General features: G+C 39.2%; 1 protein-coding gene across 1 annotated transcript in view; it reads right to left on the minus strand.

Moving 5' to 3' along the window:
- Nucleotides 1-25,400, minus strand: part of LOC121889503 (glucosidase 2 subunit beta-like) — a 138,675-nt gene that overhangs the window by 51,760 nt on the left and 61,515 nt on the right. Inside the window, exon 10 of the mRNA XM_042401500.1 lies at nt 23,011-23,080. Coding sequence (XP_042257434.1) covers nt 23,011-23,080 — 70 coding nt within the window. The remainder of the gene's footprint in view (nt 1-23,010; nt 23,081-25,400) is intronic.

A 25,400-nucleotide genomic window follows, 5' to 3' on the forward strand; every position in this document is an offset into this window, starting at 1 on the left:
AGGAGGGGGTTGGTGGAGACGAGCCTGGTGACCTATGGTCTTCCCACAGGCAGCAGCTCTTTGTGGATACGCTCCATATATGTGTGTATGCGTGTGTGTGGTCCTGACATACATCTCCACGCGGCATCAGTCTAATCGGAGGGAAAGAGGAAGAGAGGAGAACGACAAGTGTGAGTCAAGTCGTCACGCTATGGCTGGCGATACACTCCGGGATAGCGTTCACCGGCCCTGGAGCGTAGCTCTTTATAGCAGCGAGCGCAGTTCTGACACACACACACACATATACACACACACACACACACAATGAGAGGCTGATAGCACTGCACCTGCATTTTAACCAGGCAAACTCTCCAGCACACAAGTCTCCATATAGCTGAAGCAGAATCGGATGTTTTGCGTGATGCACATGCTGCTCTAAACTGCATCAGTTTCTACATCAATGATGTAGAAGTTTGAGCTATATTTTATTGATTTATGGACCTTTCTATACAGCTATAAATTCAAAGCTTTGCACAGTGATGCAGAATTATATAAATACTGTATTTTTATTTCACATTCCTACTGTACGTGTGTTGTGCAATACAGTCCTCTTAAAATTACGCAACTGATTCAATTTTACTATTCTATCTTTATTCCTCAAAGGAGCTTTTTCATTTTTTTCAAACTACATTTCAAGACAGACCCATCTGCCTCATTTACTTTTACAACCATCCTCAATCCCCACTGGGATGAGCGTGTTACCTCCTTCTCTCCTGGCAGTGTCACAATTATGATCAAAAGCTGCCTGTATGTGTGTGCATATGCGTGTTTGTGTGTGTCGGGTACAAGTGTGGACAAAACAAATGGTGAAGCCAACACCAAACCCTCCTGTGTCAGTTAATTATTTTCAGCGCTCCAGATGCTGTCGCTGACTGAATACACAGCTTAAGACTTTGCTGAAGGCACTACTTTGTGAAGGCGCGTCGGCCCTTTAAATAATACTAGAACTAAAGGCGAGGGACGGGGCATTGGCTACCAACACTGATACAGCAGCCGCAGCCTGATGGCAATTATTTAGACATCTACTTGCTAATTATAATAGAGGATGACAGGTGCCCAAAACAATTTGAGCGCAAACTGCCTGTGAGCTTCTGCGTGTGGTTGTCTCTGCTTATGGTTAGAGATAAAGATAGCCAAGCCAATGTCTCGTCAAACAAACGTCTCTTTTACATCTCAGCTGGGCTCTGCTGCACTTGATGCTGTCTGATGAGCATGGTGTTGTCACTCAGATGTTCCATGCTGGTGGTTTCACCAGTTACCTGAAGCTAATTGTTATAGACCTGGGGGGTATGAAGACCCACGTGATTTAATAAGTTGTCAATTTCATAATGGTTTGTGATGAGAATGTAGAAGTTTTGAACCAAATCATGTGCAATAAGTTATTTGAGGTTGTTGTGGGGTGAGATTGGAGGTCAATTAGAAGGTTTTAGTTTTGTTTGGTTGTTTTCAGGCATACTTAAAAGAATTTGGCTTTTTGTTTTCATGCTTTTATTTCTCTGGATTTGTATCACTTGTGATTGACATGTGTGTGTGCCTTGTATTGATTTGAGTTCTTGCAACTTTGGAGTTGGACACTATGTACTGGGGAGGATACATCATTCATAACTATAGTTTGTCTTGTAGTGGACCAAAAGGAGATATTCTACTGATCCTTATTTCATATTTTGTTTTACGAAACGATACAAAAATTATTTTAAAAAAAAAGAAAAGGTTTTGAACCAAATCAGACTCCTCTAAAACACAGAACTCAAAACATAGATTAATCCCTTGTTGTGTGAATGACACTGCATAATCCTGAAATTGGACTTCTGGCACAACTGTACTAATCTAAAATGTTTTTTTTTTCTTTTTAAAATCTATATAAACAAAAGTGGACAAAAAAAGAATAAAAAAGATGAATAAGTTATGCAGTAGTGACTGCAATGTTGTATGAAAAGGCTTTGAGCCTTGAAGTTTTTTTTTCCCTGCCTCCTCTTTGATAGGATCCGTCCAATCACACGTGCTCTCTACTCATATCCCAAAAGCCTTCTTACTGCTGCACACCCAGCACCATTTAACATACATAAAAGACACACCACCACACACACACACACACACACACACACACACAGTGAGCTATTCACTCTAGGAGCTAAGGGGAGACATTGAGCCTTCCCATGGGACTGAGGAAAGTGGGGGGAGGAGACAGTAGGTGGTAGAGGGTATATCCAATCACTGAAATCAAGGCTGTTGACTGGTGAATAATGAATATAAATTGAATGCTCTTTGCTGGCATCGGCGTGCGCGGCTGCGGTGAGTGGGAGAGCGAGCTGATGCACAGCTGTTGATGTGATGGGGTGATTGTGGGGTGTGTTTATACACACTTAAGATAGGACTGTATTACTGTCTGTCTGTCATTTTGTCTGCTTCTCTCTTTTATTGCTTTACTGTGTGTGTGTGTGTGTGTGTGTGTGTGTGTGTGTGTGTGTGTGTGTGTTTCTCTGTGTCTGTGAATGAGGCCTATTGACATCCTCTACTGTGACCCTCTGACTCCTGACAACTCCAATCAGTAGGATGAGTGGGAGGCAAAGGGAGGGGGTGTGAGTCCATAGCGGATGGTTATGATGAGTGTGTGTGTGTGTCTACAAGAGGACTTATGTGTGTGTGTGTGTGTGTGTGTGTGTGTGAGGGATCGAGAGACAGAGAGCTCTGCACGCAAACTGTTGCAATACACGAACAAAAGTTCATGAGACGAGGCAAGAAAGCTGGCTTTTCATGTGATAAATTGTTTTCCAGCCACGCAGTATAATGTAAATGAAGACATTAAGTTGTTGCCATTGCAGTAATAGCAGTAGTGACATGTCTGGTTTAATAAATGTATCATAAAATCTGTGTTTGCATTATTGTAAGTAATTATAAAGTTACAGTACATAAGAAACATATTATTAGACGGGCAGATTGTGCAGGTGAGCTTAAAATAAGTCAAGGAACATCTCATTCGAAAAGAAAACTACATGAATAAAAAGACAAATTCAAATCGTTCGAAGTATCGTTCAAGGCCTCCACCTGAAATAGAAAAAATCTGGAGGTTGTATTTTCAATAAAGATCGCTATTTGGAGACAGAGTCACTGGCTCTGAGTGCAACATCATACAACATGTCACCTCCTATTACGCTGGCAATTATCTATTAGCACCATTGCCTGTACTGGGGTTTGTGAGAGTCACATGCCAAACAGTGTGACCTGCCATTTTCTATCAACAAGGTCCAGATTTAGATTCCACATTAGTCCCTACATGATGCCAGGCGTCTGTGTGAATGAGAGAGGAAAACCGTTGCACTTTGCTTAACACAAACACAGTCCCAGATGGTTTTATTCTCCGCTCAAGAGGAGAACGAACCCGACCACCATTCGCACACACGTATGTGTGATTTTTAACACACACCCCTAAAGAAAAAAAAAGAAAAAAAAATCTGCACACTGTCATCCCCCTCCAGCCAGTTAAGCCACGTAGAGGATTCAGGCTCCCATTCCTGTTATCCCAGCTAAGAGTTGTGTAAACAGCTGAGATGGCTACATGCTACCTGCAAACATTTCCTTTCTTTTAACCTGCTTGGAGTAAAAGTGATGGGGTTTATCTCAAAAAGAAAAGTTCTGATATTGTAAAGTAAGCACTCACAGAAAAGTAAATACATTGACTTTTTAAACTTTCACAGTCCTTCTACCAGCAACGATAAGTTAATGCCAGGCATAACAATGCTAAGGGACTACAGCCATGCTAGCAGCTCTATGAGGCTGTAATTAAGCACAGTGATGCCCTGAGATAAATGCTAATGTCTGCATGCTAACATGCTCACAATGACAATGCTAACATACCGATGTTTAGCAGATGTAATGTTTACCATGTTCACTCATTTTAATTCAGTTTAATACCAACGTATTGGATGGAATAAAAATTTTACCTGATGATGGCGCTTAGTGAAACTCATCACAATGGGGGGGGGGGGGGGGCAATGAATGTCTGTACCAAACTTCATTTTGAGACATTTCACTCAAAACTTTAAGGAAAAGTCAGGGGATTGCCAAAGTCATTAAGATTCATCCTCTGGGAAATATGAATGTCTGTACCAAATTGTGATGGCCCTCCTGCTTTAGCAGGGCCTGCTGTGTGTGTTTCGTCTTGTTTGTCTGTGTTGCCTTGCAGGTCCCTGGCAGGCGGAGTTCATCAGTGCAATAGGGAGTACTGGCCAGTCTCCCAGGGGTATTTAAGACCTGGCTGTCCCAGTCTGTGGGCTCTCTTTCCATACTTCCGGCACCATGTTCTTATTTGGTTGGCTTCAGCCATGTTACTAGTTTAGGTTTTACATTGTACAATATCTTCCATTCATCCCTTAACTACTCATCCATCTGCTGACACATTGATAACACTGATTAATACACCTCATAACATTGGCATGTTTTGGGGTTATTGTATGTTAAGTAATAAACCTGTAAACCTTTCAGTTTAAAAACCATGTACCTCCCACTGACACAAAAATAGTGGAAATCCATCCAATAGTTGTTGAGACATTTCACTTAAAAAAAAAACAAAAAACAAAATGTCAACATCATGGTGGCATTAATGTCAAACTCAGGGGATCACCAAAGTCAGTAAGACTTATCCTCTTGGGACCATGAATGTCTGTACAAAATTTCACGCCATCTACCCAACAGGTGGACTGACCGACCAACACTGCAGTCTTAAAAGTATTAGAAAATCCTTCTTTTGGCTACTTGTAAACACCTTTGCCTGACATGACCATGATGAACTGCAGTCCCAGTTACACCTTCATTAATTCAAGCTGATTTGCATGAAAAGAAGATCTGTGTGGTGTGTTAAGCAGACCCATGTGCATGCATGAACTCCACTGAATCAAGCAGGTGACGTGCTGAATGGTATTCACACAAATAGACGTTTTCAATTTACACAATTTAAAGGGCAATGAAAAAATTCATGCTGCTTCATGTTCTCATATTTCTCTCACAGCACAAAGAGAAAAAAAACATGTTAGTATGCTTGCTGAGCACACAAAAGCCAGGCACCCATACTGAGTAAAGATTGAGGGGGCAAAACAAGAAGGAATGTGATTTATGCTTAATCTGGGCACTCAGTTTCATAAGGCTGTAACTGCACTTTCATTTCAGCGAGTAGTTTGTTACCCACAGAGAGCCCTGTAAAAACCTCTGCTTCATAGGATGATATAGTAAAGGTACGTTGGACCCGGTCTGCAAGTAGACTTGTTTCATATTTCTATACGGGTGAAATTGAAGTGTGTTCCAATCCAGAGGTCCTTTATGACAGGTTTAATATATGTTTCAGCCGCATGACATATCAGCCAATAATAGGCTTTCCGTTGTTTACAACCAAACATGAATTTTTCCTTTTTTTTCTGCCAGCAGTCTCAGGCTTTCAGGCGCTCTTTCATAGGCATGTAAAAACCGTCACATTATAAATTCCCTGGTCTATTATTACCTTTGCTGTAATGGCACATCCCACACAGCCGGTGCTAAAGAGCTCCGCTTGGGAAGAGGCCCAAGGCATTATGTTCCACCTTGCTAACTACATAGTAGTGATTGAAATCTGAAAACCGAGTGCAAGACCTCGTTTTTCTTTTGCTCTATACGTTACACATTCCCCTCTTTCTGGTTTCGCTCATTCATTCACTTGCACACTTTTTTTTATCTTGTGCTCTTTTAACGCATAGGACTTGTATAGCCACTCTGGGGTCGTCATTGGCTTCAAGAGCCCACTAAAAATCATGAGTTACTGACTTAAGAATGTGATTCTCAAGTACACAATTATGTTGAAGAATGGTACTTTAAAAAAGTTGCATTGGCCTTGAACAATATGGTATCAGCGGACTGCTATGGATACAACTATGTGGTAAATCCTTTTTTTGTGGTTATAAAGGAAAGTAAAGGTAACAGTAAATTAACCAAGATAGTAGAATTATTATCAACAATTAAATTGGTTCTGCACCATTTGTAAAATGCTACCACACTGAGTTACAGTACTTGTTATTCCCCTACCTCTGCTTCTTCGTGCATCCTGCATTCATTTCTCATTCATATGTATGTAAGATCATGTTGTGAAATATAAGATTGGTGTGCTACAATATCCCCACGGTACAAGTGCAAGCAGCCACTGTAAAATGTGAAGTAATCAAGTCTCAGCTCTGTGCATGGGAGAATATTTAGCTCCTCAACACGCACTAGTCTGAAAGACAACAGCATAAACTGTACAGATATGATTGACTTGCCTAATCCAATTACATTAAGAAACCGTTGTTCATTTAAGATGTACATTAAGCTCCAATTTGAAGAATATTTTCTGATTAGCAGACAGCAACAAACAGACTAATTGTTGTGTCTGGTGATTTGTGCTGCATAACATGATTCATGCACTGTCAATCAAGCTTGTCTCCTGGATGGAGGGATGCACTGTTGCTGTCACTTGCTACAACCCCGACATGCAAATCGCATGCAGGCATATCGTCATGTATAGTGTGCATAGAGTGTGCATATCAGTACATTGAGCTTGCTTACATTTGTTTATCCATACTTGTATTTAACAGCCCTGACATTTACCAAAATTGATTTCCTTCACAGCCTTGCATTTGTTTGAACATACAACGGCGATGACTCTGTAATCCCATTTTAATTAGAAAGATGTAGCGAGCACGCTAAGCTCACGCGCTCTATTCCCCGCAGCGATGCCACACTGGCGAGGAATCAATCACCAAGGCACCGGTTGCCAGGGCAACGAACAGGGGGCTTCTGCACTACTGTCTAAGTGGTAAATGATTGCCGGTGTAACTCATTGGCGGATGTGAGGAGTTTTTATCTATCTCTCTGTCTCTCATCCCCCCCCACCCCGCCCCGTCGCATATCCAGAGAGTTAATTAAAAGCAGCCAACATGAAATAAATCTAAATCTGAGTAGAAATGAAACATACAGTACAAATTGAATTCCCACGTCAAGGGGTTTGAGGTTGGGCGGATAGGTGGAGGGGTGGGGGGTGGGGGTGGGGGGGTAGCAGAAAGGAAATAGTGGTAAAAAAAAAAAATTGAATATGCAGTGTGAGAGAGGTGTGAAATGAAGAAAAACATACACATGCCTGAAGAGGCTGGTGAATGGAGAAAGGGAGGGGGTGAAGAGGCAGGTGAATCCAGAGGAAAGCATCACATTTCAGATTCCAACTTGGACCTTTATTCACGAAACTCTTGAGCAAGGCACTGCTTAAAATGCGTCGCACTCGACCACAATCACTCTTGTTTCACCGTCACAGCCCTTCCCATTTCCTTCAACTCTGCAGCTCTAGTGAGATTACAGTCATGGCTGGAGAGCAATCAGAGACCAGTTTGCATAAATGAATTCAGATAAATCTAATGTTCAACTAGTTTGGTTATGATGTGAGCTTTGCCTGGAAAAAGAAAATCACATTTACAAGTCAAGAAAACAAGAAAAGAGAAGAGATTACAAACATTTGCAGTTTGTGAATTAGAGCTATACATGCTTTTCTACAGTCAGCCAGAGATGTAAATATATTCCAGCTGCATCTCCTATGAACTAGGCTCATAGGGTATGCAATTATTTTGCATTAGCAAAATGCATTTTGAGGAAATTTAGGAAAGTAAATACCAAGAATGCAGATTTTTGTATCAGACATATGAGTGGTTACCTTTGAGAGGAGTATGTGTTATGAAATAATCACAAACCACAAAGGTCGTCTTACTAGCTTTTTGAAAGTAGAAAGATGTCAGCTGTGTCAGTTCTCACTGTACTGAGAGGTGTTTTTAATATTTTGTCCATCCCCTTTATATTAATCTGGGTAGATTAAACATTAGAGACATCTCTCAGTATAACATAATGCAATTCATGAGCACCACAAACTACACCTCTCTACAGCAGTTTCAACAAAAACTGAACATTATAACCTTCATTTATTGCTTGACCTTATTGGTTTTAGCTAGGTGTACCTCATTGTAAACTGAATGTCCATTAATACATACTATTAATATGTTAAGGCCACTTAAAATTGACTAAATGCTACCAGATATACACCTAAATATTTAGTCAATGAGGGTTTATTTTGTGCAGTGTGTGAGGGTTCTTCTAGTCAGTAACTCTTTGCACATAACTAGCTTGGAAGTTGAACATCACTGGAAACTTCTTTGACATAAATTGATTCCATCAGCAACAATTCTTACTCCCCGGCTGAGTACCACTCCCAAAACGCAGCATTCAAGCATCCATCCAATTTGATCATTTTTTTGTGGAAATACTGTGAGAATGGAACAAAATTGCAAGCTCGCTCCAGTGTTACAAACACACAAAAATATCCCAAGATCACAAATTTGTGGAAGAACTGTAAACTGCTCAGCAAATTTTTTTTTTTAAAAAGATACCAAAGATCATGACTCAGCTACAAAACAGGCGTAAAAGGTCAGAGCTAAGAATCACAAATATAAAGGTCCCTGAATGAAGTATGGCTTCACCACAGCAAAGAGAAAGGTGAGACAAGCAAAACAGACAGTCAACTGTTTTGAAGCAGCAAGCGACCGTTCCTGAGCGAGCCCTGGAGGGGTCCTTTAAAGCCTCGTATCAGATGGCCCACACAGAAACCACACACCGTCTGTAGAAATCTAATTCTGCCCGGTGCTAAAGACATTGTTCTTGAAATACTGGGAGACGAGACTGCTGGGAAAGTTGATATAATACAACTCTGCACAACACAGCGGCCCGGTACAGGATTTGTCATTTCATCATTTCAGCTTCTGTAAGTGCTGATACACAGCACAGATTTTGCATTGCAACAGCACAGACACCCACTGCTGCACAACCGCTAGTTTATATTCTGTTTGCCATTGAGAAGCATTTGGAAAGAAATATACTACCTAGTGTATCAACAAAACTACAGTACATGTCCACCTCTCCTCAACTCTCTTTTTCTCTCATACGCAAATTAAAATGCAACCACTGTGACCCCCTGACTGTGAACATGTTATAGATTTTTTTTTTTTTTTTAACAGAATAGGATTTCAAAGCTGGATCACCAAGCTTAAGGAGCTACCAAAAACAGTGAGAGTTATAGTTTCACACAATGGTCAACAATGATATTTACAACCAGAATCACCTGACACTCAACTGTCACTATTTGGATCCACTGTACGACATATCATGTGAGATCCTTGGCAAAATTTCAGAAATGAAAAAAGTCTCTTGTCAATCCCTCAAACTGGAAATCTAAACACTGTCCCCACCTAAGTCTGTCCAAGTAGCAACCTCTAGGAAAAATGAAGCCAGTGTGGAAGTGCCAAAAACTGCATTTCCTCGAATGGCCACATGAGGCTGGCTCCAAAAGTGAGTCAATCCACATAGACCCCCATGTTAAAATGCCCAACTTTACAACAGAAATAAACATGTTGACACTCTGGAACAAAAAACGGTTTTGGTCTCTATAGCTAATTTCCCCTTTCATGACAACTGTACAGGGGGTGAGTTTTTTTTGTGACTCACCCGTTTAAATTTTTATTAAGCCATAAAGTTATGCATAATTAAGGCTGTGGCTGCTTTGAGTGACAGGTCGCGATCCGCTAGGTGGCTTGTTTCAGCAACCAGGCTTCATTCGGCCCGCCTCAGCTCCACCTCTTTGCTCATTTTGGATTAGCCAGGAGTTAGGCGGAGTCAGGCACTGCTAAGATGGCGACAGCTGGCAGCCACCCACTTTGAGCTTCAAAACCGCTCTTCAGAAACCAATGGGTGACGTCACAGTGGCTCCGTCAATATTTTTTACAGTCTATGATTCTTTGCCATGAAATAGCAGCATTTTGCAGTACTTGAGATATGTTGGGCCAAACCAGGACTCTCCAACAAGCTCTTTGTAATATAGAACATGAAGTGGTGTGCACTCCAGTAGACTCAGGTTGTCCATCTGGCAGCAAGCACTGCCTGTCTATCCATTGGGATCATTCCTTCCTACTCTTCTGCCTCCCACCACTGTCTCTCCAATTAAAAGTTACACATCAGCCTCAAGTCTGAGCCAGACTTCCAGATGGTTGGAATGATAGAGCAAGCTTTTTTTCTGTTGCATTGTCAGCGGAGAAATCAGTTACCTGTGTGTCTATTTTCCAAAAGTGCTGTGCAGTTAGGTGGTTGGAGGATGCTGTGGGAATTGAGCCAAGTTCTTGTGCTTAGTTAAATCCCCCAACTCTGCTCTGTACTTTTAGACCCAGCAGTGTGAAACTGAGAAAGGAACTACAGGTTTTCAAATGTTAATACACAGCTACATTTTTGCTCCTTGTTAGGTTAGATGAGATTGTTCATTTTTCACTTTGCAATCAAACTATGCAGAGACATAAAAAGAGCTTCAGAAATTGCTCAGGTTTTTAGTACAGTTAAAATACATAGTAACTGTTGCTTTCGTTTTAACAAACATATTTATTTTTTATCACTTTGTAAGGGTTAAATTCTCCAGAATACACAAATTATGCATTATACGAAAACATTGTAACATTCCCTGTAAAATACATTAGATCTTTATTAAAAATGTTTATCAAATATATATCAAATATAGCTCTGCATTTTGACAAGACTATAATTTAATTTCCACTGCTAGATCTCTACAAAGTAATCCATCAAACTATGGAATAAAGCAAAGAAGTGAGCATTTCATAAAACGCTGGCTTACAAACCAGGGTTCAAAATGTAGACACTTTATTTTCTACTTCGCTCTGAGACGCTGACATACATGAAGCAGTCAGTGACCAAAGATCACAGGAAAAGAATATCAGCCTTTGTTTTACCATAACAGCATCTAGCGTGTGTTATCCCACATGCTACAAGTGCAGTTGACAGGTAAATCCCACGGCTGACTATTTCTGCTGCTCTCACGCTTCCTTGTGAAAGTCTTTCTGTGTAGGAACGACCATGGCGTCTCTTGAGACTGCAAGACTGCAGCTCTTGCAAAATATAGAATCCAACTTAAACAACTGAATCCGACTGAAACAAACGGAGAACATAATCTTTGCAAACATGGATTGAGCACAGACAGCAAAAAGAGAAGTGCATTGTCTAAGGTACGGTCAGCATCTCATCAATGTCACGCGCATAGCCAAGCCTGTAGAAAAGCATCAGCCCAAAATCTACCCTGCAATTAACACCAATCCAATGTGGGAGACAACTTATGTTTTTTTATGTATCATTACAAGGCTGGCAAGCCCCTATCTTCATGATGTGCTGTGCTTGAATGTTTCAATTCTTCAGTCAGTGTGAGTTTTTGTTCCAATAAAATCTGACAGGCACGTCTAATGATAAACGTATCTGCCAATAGCCCAGTTTTTCAGCTCAACATGGGACTTTAGCAGAATTTCATCCAACGGTTTCTTGAACTGCCTTTCAGTCGGCTGGTGCCAGGATAGATTATAACAGAACTTGAGAGCCTCGGATGGTCAAAATGAATATCACTGCGGTAGAGATTACAAGTAAGCCAAGAGAAGATGTTCACGTACATGGCTAATAGAGGATTTATCAAGCAGAGGCTTCAAATTTTATCTGAACATGGACTTAAACAGAAGCCTATTTAAATAATAAATCACAGCATATTCTCATGCAAAAATGAAAGTTTAGTTTGTCTCAGTTATACTGTTACTAAAGTGAATATTCAGTACATACAGTACAGCAGTAACAACAATAATATGAATAATGCCATTCACATTCAGCCAGAAATTTATAGAGTGACCAGAAAAATAGAAAACCTTGTAGATGTACTGCAATCCATTAGAGCTGGTCTGAATGATCTTTGTGAAACTGAAAGGTTTTAAATTAAATCAACACCTCTCTGACATAGTACAAGTAAAAGTAATATAAATTTTTACCAAAGATAAATGTTTCACAAATATAGAATTTATTACAGGACTTTTGTTTTGGATTGCATTAAAATCTGAAAGGGTTCACATTTGTTTATACCCTCCTTTACACTGTGTTATTTTGGGCTGTCCCAGATGACAATTGACATTTAGGAGTGAAACACTGGGAAATCTTTGGTCGTGAACCCAAAATGGTGGTCTAAGTAAATTCTGCGGATGTTTGAACACACAGAAAACACTGGCAAGCTAGCATGCCAACTAAAAAACATATAGTATTTACCTCAAATTCACTTTGAAAACATTGGCATTTATTTCATGTTGCCCTCTTCTTCCTGGTTGTGACTGGCTGTAGCATATCCTCCTCCTCTTTTGAGGTTTTCCGATGCATAGAGGTGCTAGCACGATGGCCAAATCCTAGTTTTTGTTTTGCAAATTTTTGTGAAACATGAAAGTGGAAGATGATCTTGACCCTACTTACATCTCTTTGTATCGTTTCGTAGCTCTACGACACACCAGGCCTTCATTGCATCATCTGACACGCCTGAAAACTTCATCCTACAGTCCGACACAAATTGCAACCAAGACTTTATTAGATCCATCTGACACAGTGTGACATGCAATGAACTTGAAACATTGTTTTTATGTCTACAGGTGCCTTAATTCTGCCAGTTTTCAGTCTGCAATGCTCTTGCTAACTCAGCTTGACAGACCGATAGGAAAAAAGAATATCATACAGCACAGAGACATCTTCCAGAGCCCAAAGGAAATAAGGTAAATTAGTAATTGAATAATGTTGATCTTTTGACCATCGCTACCATTTTAGAGTCCCAATCAATATAAAGAGCCACAGTGGCATTGACCAGGGTCACCCCTCAATGATCTCTGGCGAGAAATGTGTCTATTGCTGTCTCTTCTGTCAAACTCATTACCTGCCAAATGTGGGCTGAAGGTGAATAGTGTGGGTGAGCCTCAAGTATGTGCCCCTAATAAGTGCTAAAGCAGCATGGTGGGCAGTGGGGGAGAATACATGGTGATAACTGAAAGCATAATGGTCACTTACAGCATGTACACCCTCTGTGTTAAATATAGCCAGGTACATCCAGGAGTCTATGGTGAGCAGCATATCAGATAACAGGCTTTCACAATATACTCCAAGAGAGTTATGTTTGAGATGGGTAATTCCACTGAGGATGTGAAAATAGAAAGTTTTTTGCAGGATTACTATCTTTTATCTTACATTTGCTGGTTTAGATGTTTACACTTGCAGCCTGCAAGGTTTGTTTTCCAACCAGGAAAAGTAAGCAACTGTCCCAGTGCCCAGACACTCAGGGGTAACAGAAAGCACCAGGTTAACTGTGCATCATATGCTTTGTAGTGTTTTGATTCATTTCAGATTTGTTTTGGAATATGTACCACTGAAGCACAATATCAGCTAAAGCTGAACAATAAATCTGTTCAATGAAATTGATGGACAGAAAATCTATAACTAATTTGATAATTGTTTAAAGCATTTTAAAGCAAAAAAGCAAAATATTTGTTGGTTCCAGCTACTAAACAGTGACGTTTTGCTTTTCTTTCCTTTCTTGTGTTTTATTAAACTGAATACTTTTGGTCCAACAAAACAAGCAATTTAAAGACAACACTGTGGGCTCTGGGAATTTGTGAAGGGCAGGTTTCTCAATTTCAGACGAAACTATAAATCAAGAAGACAACTGGGAGATTAATAATGTAAATAAACACTAATTGAAGCCCCAGTTTCCAGTTAAAATGCAAGGTCTGTAATCTCATCTTAAGGCCCTGTGTTGCAGAGTTGCCCTGTGCCAAAATCTAGCTTTAAGAACTTTATTAATTTAGTTAAAAATGGGTTTACATGGTGCATATTCCTAATGCTGCAAACAAGGGACCAGGTGGTATATCATTGTATGAGAACTGGTCTGCTCCTGAAGCTCATGGCAAAATATAATGAACCTGCCATGTGTCTTCTCTGTGCACTGTACTTGATAGGTACTTGAAGGTCAGGCAGGTTGCATACACAATGCACAGAGAATGAGAGGGCCAGGGGGGTAAATAGGGGCCCACAGTTCATTTTTGCCCTAGGACCCCATTTAAAGTTGGACCGGCCATTGCAATATTTGCAATAAATTACTGGGACTGCTGTTTTTAGAACAAAGACAATCAATTCCAACCGACTGCCTAAAAATATTCAAGACTGACTTTGACAGTAAACTGAGCACATCTGTAATATGACTTGAAGGAAATGGATTTCAGTATGTAATTTTTGCCTTAGATTGCATCCAAATTTGACATTTTGATGGTGCTGAAATTCTGTTCTGAAACTATGCAACCTTGTGAGTGGTAAAAAGCTATTCCAAATAATTTGATGTAAATTCCTTTCACCTTTACTGAATTAACAACACAAGGCGAAATCTGAATGCCTTAGTTTACAAAGAGGGCACCACTCTTCAGTAAAGCTTAACAAGCCAGAAGTGGAAATTATAATAAAATTGGGAATATCTTAACGAAAGAGCCAGCTAATCTGAAAAGGTTTGAAAATCCTTATGCCACTACATTTCTCAGCTACAGACTAAACAAGAACTCTGCATTGCCAAGCTGTAATCATAGTATAAAACAACACTGGTGTCAATTAAACTTTGTATTACCATTTACACTTTTATGAGGTATCTAAACATATTTGAATAGAGAGAGCATGCAGAGTAGAAATGCTGACAGCTGGTATGAGAAAAAAAAACAACTTATGAATACCAAATCATGTTAAAATGTCATATAAACCTCTGATACAAAGGCCCAGGGAACTCATCTCAATTGAATAATCAATGTAACAGTCTTATTAATATGTGTCGTCTTGCGCAGCAGCAATTTTTGGTGGAAGAAAATCTTGAATGAACGGATCAAAGAGAAGGAAGCATGGTGAGTATGCACTGGTTTGCGTTTGAGTGTGTTTGCACACCAATACCTTGATCCTATAAGTTATCTAATTCGAGCACAACTTACTAATTAATGGTGAAAGTAAAAGATTTATTAATGGTTTATACAAATTATTTTTAACTTTTATTTTTAACTTGCCACTCAATTCATTTTATAAACTACTACTAGTAGTAGTCTATTTCTTGACGTTTCATTGCACTGCAAGTACAACATCCGCTTTCTAGTCAACAACAGGAAGAGTTATAAGTAATCTAAAGCATTTACAATCCCTAATTAAAATAAATTCTTACTAATATCAAAATGTAGGAAATGTAGAAGCGTTAACCTTGATATATTTACTAGCATAAAGATCTTATGCTAATAAGGATAATTAAATAAACAAATGTTAATAAGATTTCAACAACTGGAGCATCAGTATGAGGTGTGCATGTAAATTTGGTTTCTATGGTTTCTCACTGTGAGTGTAAAAACAAAAAATCGCTTTTCAAACACAAAAAATATATACTTTTTTTTTTTTTACCTTTATATGAGCTCAGCAGGAGAACAGCACCACATTGGGCTAACTATTGTTACTAAATCATATCATATCATACTGCAGATAATAAACAGCTCCTTATAGATTACAGATATTTACTGTGACTTTCTCCTAGAAAAGCACAATGTCTTTGTTGTGCCAGCGAGCAAAGGGAGGTCAAAGCAAAGTCATTTATCTCTGTTGAGTTGGAAATTAACTTCTGCCTCCAAGCAATTCGACCTAGTAAGAACCCTGCTATGCCGCTGACCTCTCAGGCAACATGTGTATGGCAAAAATAGCATGGTGGAGGGTGTATGACTCCAGCAGATTAGCATCACATTGTTGATATGACATACATTCCTGGGAAAAAAATGAGAGAATCTTTCAGCCATTCAGGAAAGAGACGGAACGGAGAACAACTTGGGTTATTTACAGGACAAACGAGTGCAAGAACTCGTAAGTATTGCATATGTAGAAAATCTAAGTGTGATTCTCCATTTTATAAATAATAAGGGTGTCTATCTGCTTAAAATTCAGTGCAGGGAATTACACTGCATTGTTTCCTAAGTACAGAATTTATCCAAAATCTGTAAAAATGTAGCTGATTGCTACTAATGTACAGTGACTAGTTGACTTGATTTCAATGCTCTTCCCCCTCTACACAACTATAAATAAAATCTGAAAGTGTGGCAAACACTGTGTTGTATACTTAAATTTTTTATGAGAACAAAGAAGTATAAAACAAAAAAGCCAATGTTTTCTATAGGCAATAAAGCCTCTGTCATAATAAATGGAATACCTAAATAGAAAAGGTTGAAACGTGATGTACACTGTGAAAACCGTTGTCACTGTCACTTAGGGCATATCTGTCAGCAACATAGGATTTATACACTACATAACAAGATACCGTACAAGAGAAAGGCACTGCTTCTGAAGTGGAGAAATATTTCACAAAAGCCTAGACTGCATTTCTTGATAAAAATCAATAAATAAATACAAATAAGGAATGTGAGCATTAAAAAAAATGTTTTCACAAATCAAAAAATCATAAAAATACACAGAGGGACTGCCCACTCTCCCTTTTGAAAACTACTTAAAAAAAGAGAAATATTTTTAGGTTAAAGCTAAAGAAAGGCTGAACAGAACTAAAGGTTCTCTTTTAACCACCTGAACTTCTCGATGGTTTTCCTACTGGTTCTACATAGTTTATGTTTACAGACGTTATAATCATAATAATCCAAATAATGTCATCATGATAAAAAGTAGAAAATATAGCTAAAGATGTAGCCAAGGAGGTCTAATGTTGTATTGTAATGTATTTTGGTGCATGATTATTAGGCTACATGGCAAAATGTTTTTTAATTATCTCAATTCAAAACTATAATTTTAAAGACATAAGCAAAACTTTGTCTTTGGACGGGAAATACAACACTAGCCCAAACTTTGCTTCAGATAGTGAAGTTCCTGTCCAAAAACTCACTTGGCTAAGGGGTAAACAGCACTATACTATCATAATCAACATCCATAACTAACTGAAGAAAACAAACCAAACTACAATAAAAAAAACAACCTTAATATCCATCTGTTTTAACTGTTTTTGGCTTCACGGTTCTTTCATTTCTCACTGCTTTCTTTCTGCTATTATTGTTGTTGTTGCTATGACTTCCTGTGCTTGAAAGCTACAGCCTAGTTCATGACCATGGCTACTGCAGATGGTATATTTCGAAACAAAGCACCAAGCATCACTGAAGAGCCAATTTCAGGCAATTTCATTCTAATATGTGCATGGTTCCAAAGACCCAGGCTGATGTGGTATGATATAAGCCTTTTATGATGTTTGTTTTCATTCGCAAGGTCTCATCGCTTAATGTTTCAGCGAAAATAACCTGAAAAAATAAGTTTTAAAAATATAATTACAGTGTTTTCACTTCAAGAAGCTGCATATTGTAGCTTTAAGTCTTTACAATGGACATCACTGAGATGTGGTCGCATTTGTCTGCTCATCCACACAACACCTTACAAGCCCGAAGAGATCAATTTTCTGAGCTCTGTTCTCTTTTGTGCGGCCTCAGAGATTCTGTTAGAGGGGATAATTGTTGTCTTCCATACACTCGGGCTAGCTGTAGGGACTCACCTGGAAAAGTACATGCAATGCAGTGCAGAGGAAATCAATACAACAGCGCTAATTGGGCTCTCAGTAGGGAGTCAGGAAATGGTTGCAACTCATACCCATTTCCACAACCCGATGAAGATGAAGAGTGAAAATTAAATGTGATATGCAAGACTGTTCCCCTCTTAGTTACCAATGAAAAAAACAAACTCAGCTCTACAAATAGAACACAGTGACATTCATCTGCCTCTCATCTCAGATTCATATCAAATTCCAGTCTGTCAAAGTAACATCTAACACTGGATGGCTCCACGTTATATATTACATGATCTATTCACTGTGAATAACCAATTTTTTTTTTTTTACATTTTCTTTAACTGCACATTGTATTTTGCTGTGTGGTCAGAGAAAATCTTCACTCACTTACTTTAGGCAAGCAACATAGTAATACAGTACCTTATCTACTAGTGCTGAAAACAGCTTCAAAAGATACTGATTCACACGTCAGTCAGACAATTATTAGATTTCCCTGTAGCCCTTTAGAGCATAGCAAAAACTCTTATCAACTTACAACACCTTGATTTTTTTTTTTTTTTTTTTGGCACACTTTCCAGTGCTACCACTATACAATATGTAAAACAACTATCCACATGCAGGTTTTACAAAACAATGACCTTTATAAGAAGAAAAAAGTGAGCACATTCCATGAATACTCTTGAGTAGTAAGGGGAGAAGGGGCTACAGCAAAGGTAACATGCTAACCAAGTAGTTAACTAGTTAAGAAGGCTATAAATGTCTAAATGGCAAGAACACTTATGCACCTGACATGTAGCTAACCAGCTAGCTGAAGAGGGCATCAACACAAGAAGACGAAGAAGAAGAAGAAGAAGAAGAAGAAGAAGAAGAAGAAGAAGAAGAAGAAGAAGAAGAAGAAGAAGAAGAAGAAGAAGAAGAAGAAGAAGAAGAAGAAGAAGTTTAATTACTATTACTTTTGATACTATGTTCTTTATTGTACAGAATTTCATGTGTTTGATTGAGGTACGTGTTTACAGGGTTCACTCGTCTGTGTTTGAATGTTTGACACTGAGGAAGACCAGTGTGCGGTCCCATTTCTCGTGGACTTCATGAGGAGCTAGGACATTGTCTGTGAAGCTGTTTCTTTGGATCACTTGTACCATATCTTTAAATGGCACTGTAGACACATTAAGATATAATGCCTAATATAAGTCTGCTGAAGCTTTGGTCAACACCTTGTAAATATATTCTATTATTGATTACTTAAAGCTGGGTATGAGTATCGTTTGAACAGAGTTTCAGTGCTGATCCCTAAATTACACTTTTTTAGAGTTCTTACTTTGAGGAATATAACCATCTTTTCTCCAAAACCCTTTTTTTCATCTAACAAAAGAAGCCAAACCTCAAATTGTCAAATGTTGTCTTAACACAAGCAGCTGTGATCAAAGAATAAGCGAACAAGATTATGAATGTGATCAGACACTCTATGTCAACTTTGATACTTGAGAGTTTTTAATAGTTGGACATATTTCAGATGGTACCTGTCAAGTATTGAGGTTAAATATCCAGCTGTACCTAAAGCCCCAATCCATGATTAGTGTACTATATCAGAGTTTCAACAGTATGTAATAATATAATTCATGCCAATGTTCCATACGATGCTTTGTTGGCAATGTACACACTGTATATGACAAGTGTTGCACATGACCCGTTGCTTTTTATGTAAACAATCCAGCCGCACCAGAATACATTTAAAGGTTTTTTGCAGCTGTGAAACAACCAAGAAATTGTCCCACACCCTTCATTCCCCGAATGTAAGGAAAACCAGTGAATTTAGTTACTGGTGGCTGCCTTTGTGCATGTACTGTACTGTATGTTGGCGTCTATGGTTGGGATTGTTTCTCTCTCTCTCTCTCTCTCAGACTCTGAATCAGCAGGTCCCTTCGGTAAACAAGGCAGAGTGATTGTTGGATTTGCATATTCCTGAATAAATTATATTGCATTTCTGCGATAAGTGGTGCACTACTGTTTGGTAGCTTTTCCTCCTCCTTCTCTGCCTCCTCTCTTCTTTCTACACCATTCACCCATGCTGCCACGAATTAACCCTTATCATGAGGGACCACGGCAAATGAGAAAGTGCTGCTCAAAATTCATGTTTTCGGCGGGTGGAGAAACCATGCCACTGGCCCCTGGTGGGGCCCGGACTGCCAACTACGTGGATGGTTAATCAGGCCTGATAATGATGCATGCCCATGTCCGCCACCAAGGACAAGGATGGCAGCCACGCTCGACAGTGGGAGATGGGAGGTAGAAAGCCTGTCCTCCCAGAAAGCCTGGGAGGAGAGGAGGTGGAGATTAAAGAGACTGAAGCGACAGAGAATCAAGATAGTTAAAGAGGTGGGGGTGGAGAGAAGAAAGAGGAGAGGAGAGGAGAGGAGAAGAGAAGAGAGGAGAGGAGAGGAGAGGAGAGAACTCCCAACGATTAGTCTACGAAGGAATGCAAAAGAAGTCTGATCCACTGGATGAGGTTATTTAATGTGGGTGCAAATTACTATTTGTGTGTGTGTATGTGTGTATGCAGCCAGGCAGGCATATGGACATGTGTGCATATTCACATCACTGTGTCTAATGGGGCTGGGGGATGTGGTTCTTAATATGAACACATCTACAGACTGTAGTCCCTTTTTAATTACAGCCCGGGCATGCTAAAGAAGCGACCACGAGGAAAAAAATTTCCTCCATTAGAGCCGCATGTAGGCCTCAGCCTTTTCCCCCCCATCAGTTCAGCTGATGACTGCTTTTTTTTTTTTTTTTCCTTCTCCCCCTTATTCCCCTCACTTCCTGAGGAGAATTGGGCTGGTGGTATTTTGGCTGTGAAAAGGAAACCATCGGACGGCAGGGGCATGAATATTCCAAATGACTAATGTTGCACATGCTTATTTTTGACATATCTGACTTCCGCAGGGAAATAAAACACTTCTAATGCAGGGGGACCATCTGTTATCTGTTGCTGGTGTTTCAGAGCAGTCGGGCTCGGTGTGCACACACTGGCTCACTCACACACACACACACACACACAGAGAGAAATACACACAGGCATACAGACACAAACACATACATACACACTCAGACAGATCGACACATACTCACACAGCAGGAGGTGTACATAGACAGCGAAACACATGCGCACACACATGTACTAACAGCGGAATCCGTTGGGAGCATGCACAACAGACAGGCTCTAAACTCCTATACAAATTGAACACTCCTTTTTTTTAATTCAGTGTGTTTGTCAAACGTGCTGTAAATCTCGTGCTGTAGGGTGACAGGGAATGCACACACTTTTTATGCTAGCCATAAATACCTGGGCCTGTCTCCTCGCAGCAGCTGGAGCAGGATAATATGCTGGTGGTGTGAAGAGGGAATAAACTAGCTGCATCACCTTGAAAACAAAACACTAAATACACAAACTGCCCTCCACATCAGCTGCACATCCACACTAAGAGCATTCTCGCTTAGATATGTTTGGAACTATGGCCAAAGGAATAGATGCAGGAGGTATGGTAAACAAAGCTTGCTCGCATGGATGATCTGCTTGTTATTTTCAGACAATAGACAAAAAGACAGCTTTTTGGTGTGCCAGAGTAGCTCTATTGAAGCAACAGAATGTTTGGGATAGGTACATTTGTGGTGGAATTTCATTTCATCTCCTGTGTCTGTACATTTCAACAGCACAGATAATGTTTTAAAAAGGTTCCAGTGGATATCAAAAATCCCAAAATTGTTATATAATGTATGCATCACCTTGCATGAATTGCATGTATATAACATAGTGAATCTACTTAAAGGTATACTCTGGGGTTTTTTGTAAACAAAATGATGTTTGGATTCACTGCTTCTCATCAAAACATGTGTGTATCCTTGATGCCTGATAAAAGTGTGAAAAGTATTTCCTCCCTTATAAAAAATTTGCAAACCTACATTGTTAACATGATTTTTTGCTTGCTTCTTCTTCCTTGAATTTATTTTCGCATTGCTATGTTACTTAGCAACCACCAACAGTCGATCGGTGGAATAGCACAACACCATCTGCAGTGTTTTGGTTCACCTGGAAGCACGCTCACTTACACCCGCGCTTAAAACATTGCTCAATAGCACTACTAGTGGTCAACAGCTCCACAGAACACATTTAATAGAACAACTACAAACTAATGCATGAATATACATAATTTTCCAACTTACAAATATAATTTACTTAAAAGTACATGTCCATATTCGAGTTATAGCAGCAGAAAGATCATGTATTGATATATTTATTTTAAATTGAATGAACTGATTAAGTCATTAATGTAGTTTAGTTATTACCACTATGTATAGAATTTATACATTTTTGACTTTGGCGCCCCCAGAGGCAGCAGTGAAAAAGACACTGTGACAGACAGCAATACATATCGCTAAGCTCGGGCCCAACCACCCCCTCACAGTCTCATAAAAGATGCATACTCTGTTGAATATCAAATTTCCCACGATATGAAATAGAGGGAAGCAGTGAATCCTCACGACTGAGACTTGGTTGGTATTTCTACTCGACAAACGACTAAAACAATTATTTTAGCATCAAAACTGTCAAAGCATTGTTAGAATTCTGATTGAATGGTGCAAAAACAGAACGAAAAGGACAAAGATGTTCCAAAACTGTAACATAAAATCTTTTTTTGTGTGAATGTGAAACTGGACGGTTATGATTTAGTTTTCTACACAGTTAAAGTAAATCACTGAAATCTCCTGTTTTGTATTGTCAAAAAATTCCTTATTAATTACTCTGCATTTTGTCACATTTTGTCCATTACCTTTGTCAATTTTTTTTAAATGACAGACAAATTTCAGTTAATGCAACCTTATTATTCACTAAACTAGCAAAGTAATATTGGAATTTTTTTTTACTTTGACTTTAAATAGCAGTAATTCTATCGTCCTACAAGATTAGAAGATACTTCTGGCAGCATGTTTGTGGTGGTCTATATATGTTCTATATGCTCTACAGTCATACTTCAAACCTCCCAAACAACTCTATTATGTTTGTGCTACTGCACTATCTTCTCCATTAGGTGCGCTGTTTTTGTTATACGCAGGCATGTGTGTTCCAGCTCAGCCTTTAATTTGAAGAAAGCGATGCAAATTCTCAAAACTCTGCACAATTACACACACATTATAGTTGATCCATTGTGTACATTGGGTACTTTGATTAAATCATATGCCACTAACATCAGGCAAAATAACCACACCAACCTCTCAGCTCTATAAACATTTGTGACACGATAAAAAGATTAATTTAATTCCAGAAATTAATTCATGCATGTATTAATATTTGCACACAACTGCGGGCATATGATGCTATATGATTATATGGCTATAGCATGATGAGCAAAACAGAAGGATTTTAAAAGATTCAACAATAGCAGTGGGGGTGGAGAGGATGGAGGTAAGATTTAATAACTTACCTCTGTCAGCTGCCTTCAAATGAGGATCTTCACCCACAAGACTGCCTGGTGCACCATGTGCGTCTTTGATCTACAAGCACATAATGGAAGCAGAGAGAGAGAAAACAAGGTCAAAGATCTACACACTTATAAGACCTTGGGTATCACCTGCATTAATGTATAAAGCAGACAAAAGCGTGTGTATGTGCGTGCGTGCGCGTGTGAGAAAGTGATTTCAAAAGATCATTTCAGCTCAAGTCCATGACTCCAATATGCACCTCCCACCAGACATTGAAGACACTGTGCGCTTGATGTTGCAGAATACAAGGTTCCTTCTGCGCGCTAGGAGGCTCCCAGGAGCCTCTGAAAGACAGTTTAATGATGAAAGACAACATGCCTGGATGCTAGTGTTCTGTTAGGTCACAGGCAGAGACAGACAGAGCCAAAACAATTTTAGGTCTTTAATTTTCTTTTTAAAATGCCATTTTGATTTATAAAGATCCAAGTAACATCCCAGTTCCTCACCTTGTTGAAGGTTTTTGAGGGAGATAATAACTCCAAGAGTAAATACTGTTGGTTGCTATGCTGTGGCAGCAAAATATTGGTATACCGAATATCAAAATATTGACATTTATCTCTGGCTGGGAATCTACCTGAGGATAGGAAAATGTGTGTTATTACAGCTGTGCTATATTCTGTTGGTGATGCTTGTAGGAATGATCTATCTTTAGGAAAAAAAAAAACAACTTTAAACATGGCACAAAGCATCAAATCTTTCTGGAGTGTACATGATGCTGAAGAGAGAAGAAGATTCCCACATATGGGACAGAGGAAATGTGGGTCTGATTTGATGACTTGTCGCATGATGCATGCTGTCATTTTTTCCTTCACTGGAAACCAGACTGTAAACTCGACTGTGCAAGTGAGAGGTGTTGCCAAATACGATGTGACTCACCACCTCTGAGGAGAACAAAAACCTGCTTAAGATCACTGTGACATTGCATGTAGGATTTGTGGTTCAGACTATTTTGACAAATTGGAACGAATACAAATGTGAAAATTGTTACAGTGAAAAGTCTGTTTTTTCCCCATGAAGCTTTGTCAGCTCACGTTAGACATCTGGAGTGGAATTTATTATTGATCCGGCTCTGTGTTATTGATAGTTTTTTCATGTAATGTGCAGGTTATAGAAATCTGGTCAGTCTAAGAAGGAAAACGCTAGATCTGTACTCCAGTCAAGTATCTTAACGCCATTGAACAGACACAACACAAAGCATACGTGGACAAAATAATATAACCATAGATGGAGCATGTTGTTGTTGACAACATGAAATTTGAACCATGAACAAATAAAACATATAAAACAGTATATTAGTCTTATCAGAGGAAAACTTACCTAACCTAAACTAACACTAGTGGTGATAAATAAATATCTTACTCATTTTACTTCAAAGTTTCCTTAAACAAATATTACTGATACAATATTATTTTCATTTTGATTTCTCAAATAATCATTCTGTGTTTTTAAATGTTTCGAAAAATGTCCATTATAACTAGGGCTGGGCGATAAAACAATCTTGATACGGGATCGCAATAAAAGTTATGGTGATAATGATGATAAACTTCCATTTCCAACATTTTTTACTCGATATGGATAGATCTAGTGGTCTATCAGACAGCAGAAATAAATGCGACAACAGCCAATCAGTCTACAGTTTTTGGCCTGCACGTCAAAGTACATGCCTGTTTCCTACTGCAAAGCATTGAATGAGCTACCGGTAAAGAAAGTGGATGTCCTCTGGAAAAGAGAAACAAATGAGTGGAATTGAGGGACACCAACGCGATATGATGATAACACAGCACCCTCAGATTAGCCTCTATGTCGGAGTCTGTCCCTGGGTAAACAGTGAAGGTTGGAGAAGAGGGACAAACTTCGCCGCATCTGCCGACAAGGCTACGCTAGTGCTAACATTAGCAGGGCTACAGCTGGAGTGCCCGTCATTTCTACAGTAACCCTGACCAAAAAAAGCTGCTCTAACTCACAGATACTTTTCTCTAGTAGAGACATCCTGTCTGCAACTGTGTAACAGTCATCACACATCATCGTTTTTAACGCCTGACTCTGGGTTCACAAAGCTAACTGCTAAGCTAGGCTAAGCACAAAGCTAAGTAAACAGAGTAGCAACAAAAGGCTAGTTACCCATTAACACTAGTGACATTTCATAAAGAAAAATAGCAAATATTTGGCATTTTTACTTGATGAATGACAAATAATTCATCGATTGTCAAATAGTTGGCATCACTAAACTGCATCCATGTCCGGGTCAGAGAAAGAAAACATATGAACTAACTGAAAGGCTGAAGAAAATATCCAGGTGTGTGTGATTTTTATTAAATTTTTGCTATGAATT

Source organism: Thunnus maccoyii, chromosome 22, assembly GCF_910596095.1.
Source record: "Thunnus maccoyii chromosome 22, fThuMac1.1, whole genome shotgun sequence".
Taxonomy (NCBI): domain Eukaryota; kingdom Metazoa; phylum Chordata; class Actinopteri; order Scombriformes; family Scombridae; genus Thunnus; species Thunnus maccoyii.